Source organism: Pyricularia grisea, assembly GCF_004355905.1.
Source record: "Pyricularia grisea strain NI907 chromosome V map unlocalized Pyricularia_grisea_NI907_Scaffold_6, whole genome shotgun sequence".
Taxonomy (NCBI): Eukaryota; Fungi; Ascomycota; class Sordariomycetes; order Magnaporthales; family Pyriculariaceae; genus Pyricularia; species Pyricularia grisea.
Window position 1 is genome coordinate 1,029,433 of NW_022156719.1, and position 9,882 is coordinate 1,039,314.

A 9,882-nucleotide genomic window follows, 5' to 3' on the forward strand; every position below is an offset into this window, starting at 1 on the left:
TGGTGAAGCTGTTAGGTTGACTATCGGCGAGCTCGATGTTTGGTGACTGCGGGGCCGCTGGTGGCCGGTGAGAAGCAATGACCAAATCGTTTGCTTGATGATGTGCAATAGCAAATAAGAAATATGTCGTGGCGCGCTGGTGACTCGTCTCGTCTTTATTAAAGGATGGCGCCTGGAACGGCTCGAATGGATGTTGAGTTTCTAGCAAAAGATAAACAAAGCGGCGCAGAGGTGAGAAAAAAAATAAGTAGATAAAAAAAAAAAAAACTTCGTTGATCAATTCATCCAACCCGCCAGATTCCATCAGAATCCAATGGTGGCGCTCGCCTTTTGCGCCGCTCCGCCTGTACAGTCGGAGTGGAGATGGATTCAGCGCAGTCGACGTAATACGACAGGGGGGTTTTGCGGTGTCCTCTCTGTGACAGCAACAGGGGTCCAGCATTGCAATAGTGGACCTCCAAAATCCGTCAGCTGAGGTCCAATCCATTTCGCTATGCAAATTTTATGACATCCGCATTCGAAAGGAAGGTTTATCCACAATGCACATTTTACGTGCACACTAGAAACGATCTAGCGGAATAAGACTGACGGAAAACGGACACCAGAAGTTCGGATTTTTTTTTTTTTTTAGATTTTTTTTTTTTCTCTTTTCGTTTTTTTCATGTTCGGCACATTAGCTCTTGAATTCTCAAGACCTTGGAAGAATTTTTGGGAACCCGAAACCGAATGCAAGCAAGATTATTTCGAGACGCATTTTGAAGCTATGCACGAGACTGCATATGCAGCAGAAGGACAGCAAAGCACTGCACTGCACAGCACAGCTTGTACGAAGCACAACCGACATGAATTGACATTGAATTGGATCCAATACATCCACAATGGCCTAGCTGTCTGGCGGCCTGGCCTCCTCTACGTATGGCGCTCTCCACTGTCTGCCCTGGAGACGGGCCTTGTCAGTATGCGTCAGAGCGGGTAGGGCATGCGCAACTGTTCGAATGGGCTCTGGAACTAATTCGAGACTTTCAGACAACCATGATACGTGAGGCCGCCATTGTTGTCCCTCAGGAAGAGGTAAGCGACACCAACCGACCTCGGATGACACGCCTTCACGAACCGCTTCTCAACAAGTGCATCTATTTTTCTTCCCCAATCGGCGGCTATTCTTGTCGGTCAGCGCTTTCCATGTTTAGTAGGTAGGTTCACGAAACACCCCCTGTCCGTGCCCAGATACGCCGCCCCCCGTTCAACCCGTTCATCAGGGAACCCTACACAACCGCAACCCAAAAAAAAAAAAAAAGAACCCTTGACAATCGCGGGGAAAGCTCTCTCTTTCCGCCAGTTGTCCAGGCCCCATTAATCGCTGCAAGGGTTGATATAGGCGGTCAACGCCTTGTGTCCAAGGTTGAGTCCGCATCGGTGAAGAGAAAAAAAAAAAAAGTTTTACGGTGTGCAATAGGCTTGAATTATTTCCTTGCTCACCTTTGATTATATTTTCTCGTCTCTGTCGGTTAAGTGGGATCATCAGAGCGGGTTATCTCCTGCTTGGCTCAAAAGGGAGCTGCATGCATACTTTCGTAGTAAACTCTGCAAAGTGAGGCTGCACTAAATGTGCGGGTTGCTACTCTGTAATCTGAGTGTACTTGCAATACCCCTGAAAGCCGCTACATTTCCGACTTTGTTCCCCCTGTCGATGCCGCGATCCGTTTCCCAACCTCCCCTATGATCGCTATCGGCTACACGCTTTTTTTTTATAACGTCTCGGCGGTGAGCAATCTGGAAGGTTGGTGAATGGGAATAATATACGTAGTGCTTCATTTTCGTAGTTGTCACAGTGACTCAAGTAACAATCTCAAATGGTACAGTATATCACACCCATGGGGGGTCATTTGACAATACTTTCTAGTAATGCTAGATTTGTCGATGGGCAAAATGTATACGGCTGGTTAGATTATATATCCCCGGCATATTGATATCCTATCCTTGCATGAACTCGAGATGCTTGTCATAGCCATACATATACCATACCGCCCTTACTCCAAGGCTTACAATTTCCCCCTATCCTGACCGTTCGCCTTGGCCTGGTCCCTGGCCTCCTGCATACTCTTCAGCAGCGCATACACGCTCTGCAGCCTCGGCATCTCGACACCCTTGGCCCTCGCGATGCGGACCGGGTTGCCGACGATGACCTCGAGCTCCAGCGGCCGCCCGGCCTGCCAGTCGAGCAGCATACTGGGGCCCTTGGAGCCCTTGTTGCGCTCGTTACTGGCCAAAATCTTTTCCGGCGCTGCCAGATCCGGAGGGAAGGGCCTTCCCAGGACGTGCGGGGCGGCGGCAAAGATCTCGTCCATGATGCCGCGCAGGTGCCGCCGCAGCTCCGGGTCTGTGGCCATGTGAGCGTTGTTGCGGCCGCCGCTGAGGACCGAGGACGGGTTGAAGGCAGCGTTGATGACGAGCTTGTGCCACCGCACGGTTTGAAGGCCCAGCTCGTCGCCCGCATGCGACTCGACGTCTTTAATGCTCCCCAACCGCGTCCACCAGTCCGTCAGGGCCGTCACGCAAGCCGAGCCTGCGTCGTCGAGTTTGCGACCCATCTCGGTAGTGATTTGGCTGGCACCGCTCTTGCCCTCGGCGTCGTCAGAGTATGAAGCCGAATTGACGTAGGGGCCAAGGTAGAGGCGTGTCCAGCGGTTCTGACGAACGGTGCCCGGATCCACTAGCTCGGCGCTGACCACGGTGACGGCGCTGACGATGGGATTGCTCGGGAACCTGGAACGGTAGGGTGCCTCAACGCCGACGCCGTTCTGGATGAGCACTATGCACGTCTTTCCGGGAGTGACGAGGGGTGCAATGGTAGCTGCGTCATCGACACGGTCTGGCAGCGCCTTGGTGGTGACAATGACATAGTCCCATCCCTCCTTAGGTGGCTGGGCCCCTTCTGAAGATGATTGATCTGCTGTCGTAGGAGACGCAGCCGAGACTGATGGGTAGACGGCTGCTGGCACAAAAGTATAGTCCCCGAATGAATGCGTGAGCATGCGCACGCCAGAGCGCACGAGGACTGGGTAGTTGGATCTTGCGATTAGAGAGACATTGACCTTCTCTTTGGGCTATAGCACGTAATATGTTAGCCGAAGTTGTAAGCTGTAATGGTAGAGCTCTAGCTTACGTGGTGTAGTCTCGAGGCATAGAAGCAACCCACGGCGCCTGCGCCGACAAAGACGATATTAACTGGTCTGCAAGGTCAGATTCGAGTCCGAAATCCCACTAGCTAGGGATAAAGTTGGTAAAAACATCATTTCACGAATGTACATACCTGTTTGAAGCCATGATCTAACTCTGTCTACTACACGCAAGCAAGTCAATTCAAATGAAAACCCCAGGGCCAGTTTTCAATCAAATGAATAATGGACAAAATGGGATGATAAAGAGCTTATTAATTGACCCTGCTATCTACTATATGTTAGACTCATTTCAGGATCATCTACCTTCACAGGCTCAGAGTTAACTCACTAATAAGCCTGATCAATACACACTGGATGAGAGTGAATGGCTGGCTGTATTCTGGGTTACAAACAACCTCGGGAGACCCTCCGAGCTACTCGTTCAATTCACCACTAGCGCTAGACCCACTACGCAACCCCTGACACTGGCCTCTCCCAAGCTTCTTTATCGGCTCTTATCGTAACGCCTACATGCAGAAAAAAAAAAGTTGAGTGGGGAGCGGGCAAGAATAGTAGTTCCGCCAGAAAAAAAAAACCACCCAAGATAAACATTGAAGAGGCATTTGCATAGGCACACGTTTCGACAGCAAGAGGAAGGGGAACTAACTCAATCCTCAACTTAACAAAAAGAAAAAAAAAAACAATGCCGACCAAGAAATCCGCCGAGCCACCGAGCTCACCAGGCTCACCCCCCGCCTCATCCCGCTCCTCGACCCCGGAACCCACCACCTCCAGCAAGAAGCGCAAGCCGACCACGGACCCAGAGGACGAGATAGCAGTGGACCTTTCGGCGCCGGAACCACCCAGCAAGCGCGCCCGCCGCGCCCTGAAGAAAGGCAAGCCGCTGCCGAAGCCCGCGTCCAAGAAGAAGCGGGACGACCGGGCGGACCTGGAAGCCGACGACGACGACGACGAAGACGCCGCGAACCTTCCGGAGCAGCTGAGGTCGTCGTCCGCGGGTGGCAAGAAGGAGCGTTCCAATTACGGAGTCTGGATCGGCAACCTGCCCTTCACGGCCACGCGGGCCGACGTCTTCAAGTGGCTGGTCGAAAACTCGGGCGGCTCCATCACCGAGGACGCCATCACGCGCGTCAACCTGCCCCTGTCCAAGGACAAGAAGCCCGGGTCTGAGAGGCGGGACAACAAGGGCTTCGCCTACGTCGACTTTGCCGCCTACGACGCCTGCATCGCCGCCATCGCCCTGTCCGAGTCCGACTACGGCGGCCGCAAGCTGCTGATCAAGGACTCCAAGTCCTTCGAGGGCCGACCCGCGCCCGCTCCCGCCGCTGCTGGTGCAGATGAGACAAAGTCAGGAAACAAGGCAGGGGCTGCTACTGCTGCAACCGCAGCCGCGACGCCCAGCACCAACACGAAAAAGATCTACGTCGGCAACCTCCCCTACGACGCGACCGAGGAGACGCTTCGCTGGCAGTTTGAAAAGTGCGGCACCATAGAGTGGGCCAAGGTCGCCACCTTTGAGGACTCGGGAAAGTGCAAGGGCTACGGCTGGGTCCGCTTTGCCGACTCGGTCGCCTGCGAATGGGCTGTCAAGGGCTTTGTTAAGATCAAAGAAGCCGTCGAGACCGAGGAGGACTTTATGAGTGGCGATGAGGACGATAAGGGGGATGAGGAGGAGGGGGCCAAGGACGACAACGACGATGACGACGAGGATGCTGCAAGAAAGACAAAGAGGCGGAAGCCGGCCGCCGCTCCGGAAAAGACAAAGACGCGCAAATGGTGGGTCAACAAGCTCAAGGGCAGACCGCTCACCATACAGCTTGCCGAGGATGATCAGACGAGGTATAAGAAGCGGTTCGGGAAAGATGCACCAAAGACTGCTCGGAAGGGTCCTGGAGGCAGAGGCCCGCCCAGGAGTAATGCAGAGTCATCAGGAGGAGATAGTGCGGAGAAGAGTGGAGGGGGCTCACTTAGTTATCATACCGACATTAATGTGGCCAGGCTCACCGGTGCTGCCGTCGCACCTCAGGGCAAAAAGGTCACGTTTGACTGAGATGGCTGGCGTATTTGCCTAAGAATCAAGCGAAAAGAGGCTTTCCTTGCTCAACCAAATATTTCAATTTCAGTACTTACTACTACTAAAACAACACGACCTAATCACAGGACAGATAGACAGTAAACACATGACATGAAACCAAAGAACGGATAAGAGGTTTTGATAGCTTATATCGCTAACCCTCCTTAGGATGTGCCTTCAGTAGTCAATCTGGTAAACGAAGTAGCATCATCCCAATGGCCAAAAGACTCATTGTGCAAGTGAGAGAATATTGGTCGTCCGCCCTCCAAATAGCTGGCAAGGCAGTGAAAATAACAAAAGGAAAAAGAAGCCATAGGAACTCCACCAATATCCAGCGTGACAAAAAAAAATACAGTTTAAGAAAACAAAAACCGGCTGATCAAAGGCAATCATATCACGATTCCCATATGTTCAACCCATGTGCTCCTAAGTCAAGCTGCTCGGGAAATGAGCATGATTGACCGCCATCGATTGCCGTAAACTTTCGATGCACCGTCCGTGGTCGTGCTGTTATTTTCCGTGACGGCGTTGAGAATCAACTCATTTCTTGTTCGATTTCTCGACAACAAACTCCTCATCAGAGGCGTCAAGAATGTCGTACTCCTCGTCGGTCATGAATCCCTCCTCAGACCACTCATCGTCATCATTGCAGTCCTCGAAATCTTCAGCATGGTTGTCCACCTCGGATGGTGCCGACTGCGTCGCAGCCGGAGAATCCTGGTGGATGCTAGCAACAGGTGACTCCTTGTCAAGCTTGGGGAAGATCATTTGGCTGCCCTCGAGCTTCTTCTCCTCCTTGATGGGCTCCTCTGCCTTGACCTCCTTGACCTCCTCCTTGGACTCCTCCTCGACGGCAGGAGCCTCCTGCTTGATGTCCTCGACAGGGGCAGGAGTCTTAACCTCAACATCGCACCACAGACGGTGGCCGAACTTCAGACCCTCAGGGGTCGTAAGTCGCCAGTAGGAGATGACCTTGCCGTCTCGTGGAGGAGTACGTAGGAGAACTGTGAAAGAGAACTTCTGGCCAGGAGCCAGAGGGGCGTAGCAGACAGTCGACTCAGAGGCCGAAATTAGCTCAGGCACGGCAGCGGGGCGCTTGGAGTCCACGTGGCCCATGTAGTCACCACCAATATACTTGAGACGGCATCCAGCGGGCCAGGGGTGCCTGCCTGCGTTCCGGAGAACCCAAGTCTGCTCAAAAATGTGGTTTGGCTCCATAACAGTGCCATCAGCGATGGTGTCGCTCTCATACACCGCACAGTACTCAGTTGTTCGCGTAGCCGGCTGGGGCTGCGACACTGGTGGCGTGGGGGCCTTTTGCACCTCGGGTGAGATAGAGATGGCCCTAGTAGCAGGAGCAGGCTGCACGTTCACGACGGTCCTGACGGTCGAGGGGGCAATGGTTGGCTTGGTGACCTTGGGCTCGGCTGGCTGAGACGTATGGCGTGGGCGGTCTCCCATCTGGGGAAGTTTGGTTCCATTCTCATGCTCTCCGGTCGTTGTGACGTTAACATTGCGAACCGGAGTCTTGAACTTGATCAAGGGGTGAGTCTTGTTGTGAGTCGAGGCAGGGCTGGCCTCGCACCTCTCGCAAAAGTCGGTATCATGGCAGACGGCACACTTGTACCTATCGCCAACGATGAAACGGGGTGTTCCCGCCTGGCAAAGAGGTCCATCACAGTGGATGCCAAAGTGGACTGGTAGGTTAGCAGTGCGAACAGCTACGTCACGCAGAGGCTCATAGATAGGCACAAAGCGGTGGTTCGGGTGAACAAAGCCGGCGTTGACGACGCAGCCCGAGCAGTAGTCCCAATCGGGACAGTCGAGGCACTTGTGGCGAATGCCGTTGATGTACTGTCGATTGCGAGGTTGGTTAGTCCGTGTGTTCCAAAAATGGTAGTATGATATACGATTTTTGAATTCACATACCTTGTCACATCCGTCACAAATGGCATTGTGCTTCTCGTTGCGGCCAGGAGCCAGGCGGCAAGAGACCTCGTTGTCAGTTGCGGTGCCCTCAACAGCCGGGGTGAAGCCGTGACGAGGGTGATGACCGTGGGCATCCTTGATGAAGCACGGTTTGCAAAGGTCGAAGTCAGCACAAGTGGTGCAGTGAAGGAATTCGGCCTCGGGGAACTCCTGCACACAGTTGTTGCAAGTCCGGGCGTTTTGGTACAGGTAGTTGCGGAACAGAGGCACAACCCGCGGGGCAGGGTTGGTAGCAGCAGGGCAAGTAGGCACATGCTTTCTCTCTGGCATCGCGGGGCAAGTCTGCACTGCCTGGGACAAGGGGGCCTTGGCAGAACGAGGAGCCGACTTGTTGCTTGCAGTCGGGGGCTTGGGAGCCTTGCGCTCAGTGGTGCTGGTGACAATAGCACCATCCCGAATCATACGCTTGATGAGCCAGTGGCCCTCGCCGTGGCATGAAATGCCCATGTCAATGCAAGCTTGGCAGAGATCAAAGTCACCCTCATCGCAGGTAGAGCAGTGATAGTGAACATCGGGAATCGTCTTGTCGCAGCTGTTGCAGTAGACTGCAAATGGCATGCGGGAGTTGGAGAGCTGTGACAGCGCCGTGGGCTTCGGAGGCAGCGGGGGAGTAGCCTTCTTTTCCACAGTCGGTGTCTCTACGGCCTTTGTCAGCCTTGCCTCTGCGGACAACACAACCGAGTTGATCCTGCGGGCCAAAGCCTCAAGGGGGTCCTGGTAGGGCTCCGAAACAGTAATCGGCTCTCCTTGGCCGGTCATGAATGCCTTGTAGTCGCAGACGGTCTTCTCGATAGACGAAGCCATGGCCTCAGCGGGCTTGTGTGCAGAAGATGTGGTCGTTGGCTGTGGCACGGCCTCGGGTACATCCTCAACAGTTACTGAGCGGGCATTGCGAGGAGGAGGAGGAGGAGGAGAGAGCTCGGCGTTCTTCTCAGCAACAGTTTCCTTGTTGAGGGTAGTAATCCTCAGCTTGAGCTTCTGCTTAGCCTTGGCGGCACGGTACAGCTGCTTGAAGACGGCGGGATAGGCGGGATTGAGCACCACGTAAGATGCCGCCGAGTCGGAATAGCGCTCGATGAGATACGTGTTGTCGGGATGAAGGGAAAGGGTCTCGTGCAACTGTAGGAGAAGTTAGTGACTGCCTCAGACTCTACAAAACCATTTGAACGTAAACAAATTTATAAACTCGACAGATGCAAAGACCAGGAAGACATTGTTATCAACTATGCGTCGTGATTGATTTTCAACAGCCTACGGCCCAGTGGTACCAACCGCCACAGTCTTGAATTCTAATGTATAACGGCAGGCTGAACGAACGGTGAAGCCAGAGAATCTGTCACGTACCTTGTTTGCCAGCGTGCTCGCAGCGAGGTCACGCAGCGGAAGTTTCACCTTCTTGACAACTCCATCGAAGCTGACCTTGAGGTTGATGATCGTGTCGGGACCCGACGACGAAGACGACGCCATATTTATGATTGATAAACTGTTGGTTGATGACGGAAATCAATCAGTCAGTCTCTTTTTTTGGGGGGGCTTGTTGGAAAGGAAACATGAAGATCGGGCAAAGACACAATAGGATGTCGGCACTTGAACGGATGCTAGGCCAACAGCACGTGCGGGGGAGCGTTTCAGTGTGGAGAGTGAAGAGGCAGGAAGGGCGGTAGGAAAGTAGGGGCAAGACTAACCAGGCAGGCAGGCAGCTTGTCCCGACAAGAGCTAAAATACCACCGACCTTCTCTGGCTTTGATCAATGAGTTTGTGACGAAACCAAAGTCAAATTCACCAGGAATTAGACTCGATCAGTCTTGAATACTGATACGCGCTCCCTTTTCTTGTTAAGAAGTAGTCACTGCGGCAAGTCGGTCAGACCTAAGACAGTTGAAGGAGGGCGACAAGAGAAGAGGAAGGGAAGTTAAGGAACTGAAGAGGCGGATATGGAGAAAGTAAGTGGACGTGTGAGCAGCTGATGATGGCACCGGGTTCGGCTGGAGGAGGGGCGGCGGGGACTTGTGCTGTAGTATTAGACTCAACCATTGGTCAGTGGCAATCAGGAGTGGGGCAGGTAGCGGTTCAGACTGACCAGGGTACGCGGGAAGTTGAGCGGAGCTAACGCTAACAGATTGCAGCAGGCAGAAAGCGAGGCTACGCAATTATGCTGGCGATCTAGGTTGGGCGGACTGCAGCTTCCGGCGGTCTGGTTTGCGTGCGTGTGGAGGAGGAGAACCGAGGGGATCCCCAATAATGCAGATTATAGTGGGCACCGCGAGGCAACTTGGGGTTGTATTGTATGGAGTAATGGGATGGAAAGGGTGATTTTCATTCACTTTGCCTTTCGCGGTAATTGTCTAGGTAGGCAGGCAAGTAACCTAGGCTGTGACTAATTGAGGTCGGTTCTGTACTATGCGATGTTTTACTACACCTAATCAAGAACAAGTCTGTCATGTACCGGTCCACACTTTGAATTTATAGATAACATGATACAACGTGGACAAGGACATCTCACAAATCCGATTAGAAATGTCTGTTCAGTCAGTTTGGAGTTTGTATGTCCCCCCGACGGTCACCTCATCCGGGGGGGGGGGGATCAAATTGGCCTTTTTTTTTTTTTTTTTTTTTTTTTTTTTTTTTTTCTTTTTA

At 53.0% G+C, this 9,882-nt stretch overlaps 3 protein-coding genes across 3 annotated transcripts; 1 reads left to right on the forward strand and 2 right to left on the reverse strand.

Moving 5' to 3' along the window:
- Positions 1–1,958: 1,958 nt before the first annotated feature.
- On the reverse strand, positions 1,959–3,327 carry PgNI_08259 (uncharacterized protein; the record flags this gene model as incomplete). Its single annotated transcript, XM_031128258.1, has 3 exons — positions 1,959–3,107; positions 3,167–3,233; positions 3,314–3,327. The coding sequence occupies 3 exons, from the start codon at positions 3,325–3,327 to the stop codon at positions 2,043–2,045; spliced, it is 1,146 nt and encodes a 381-aa protein (XP_030978761.1). The 3' UTR covers positions 1,959–2,042.
- A 440-nt stretch (positions 3,328–3,767) lies between these two features.
- PgNI_08260 (uncharacterized protein) lies at positions 3,768–9,166 on the reverse strand. The gene is made up of 4 exons (XM_031128259.1): positions 8,931–9,166; positions 8,590–8,728; positions 7,186–8,364; positions 3,768–7,110 (listed from the first exon to the last, which is right to left on the reverse strand). Exons 2-4 carry the CDS (start codon positions 8,710–8,712, stop codon positions 5,797–5,799), a joined length of 2,616 nt encoding a protein of 871 aa, XP_030979429.1. The 5' UTR covers positions 8,713–8,728; positions 8,931–9,166; the 3' UTR covers positions 3,768–5,796.
- On the forward strand, positions 3,865–5,232 carry PgNI_08261 (uncharacterized protein; the record flags this gene model as incomplete). The annotated part of the gene is made up of 1 exon (XM_031128260.1): positions 3,865–5,232. One exon carries the CDS (start codon positions 3,865–3,867, stop codon positions 5,230–5,232), a length of 1,368 nt encoding a protein of 455 aa, XP_030979427.1.
- Positions 9,167–9,882: the final 716 nt, after the last annotated feature.

What these genes read in the sequence shown, in the direction of transcription:
- PgNI_08260 (XM_031128259.1), bottom strand. Translation starts at nt 8,712, where the DNA reads ATGGCGTCGTCTTCGTCGTCGGGTCCCGACACGATCATCAACCTCAAG. An exon ending in CGAGCACGCTGGCAAACAAG is followed by an intron (nt 8,365 to 8,589) that starts GTACGTGACAGA and finishes CTTCTCCTACAG; the next exon opens with TTGCACGAGACCCTTTCCCT. An exon ending in TTTGTGACGGATGTGACAAG is followed by an intron (nt 7,111 to 7,185) that starts GTATGTGAATTC and finishes CGCAATCGACAG; the next exon opens with TACATCAACGGCATTCGCCA.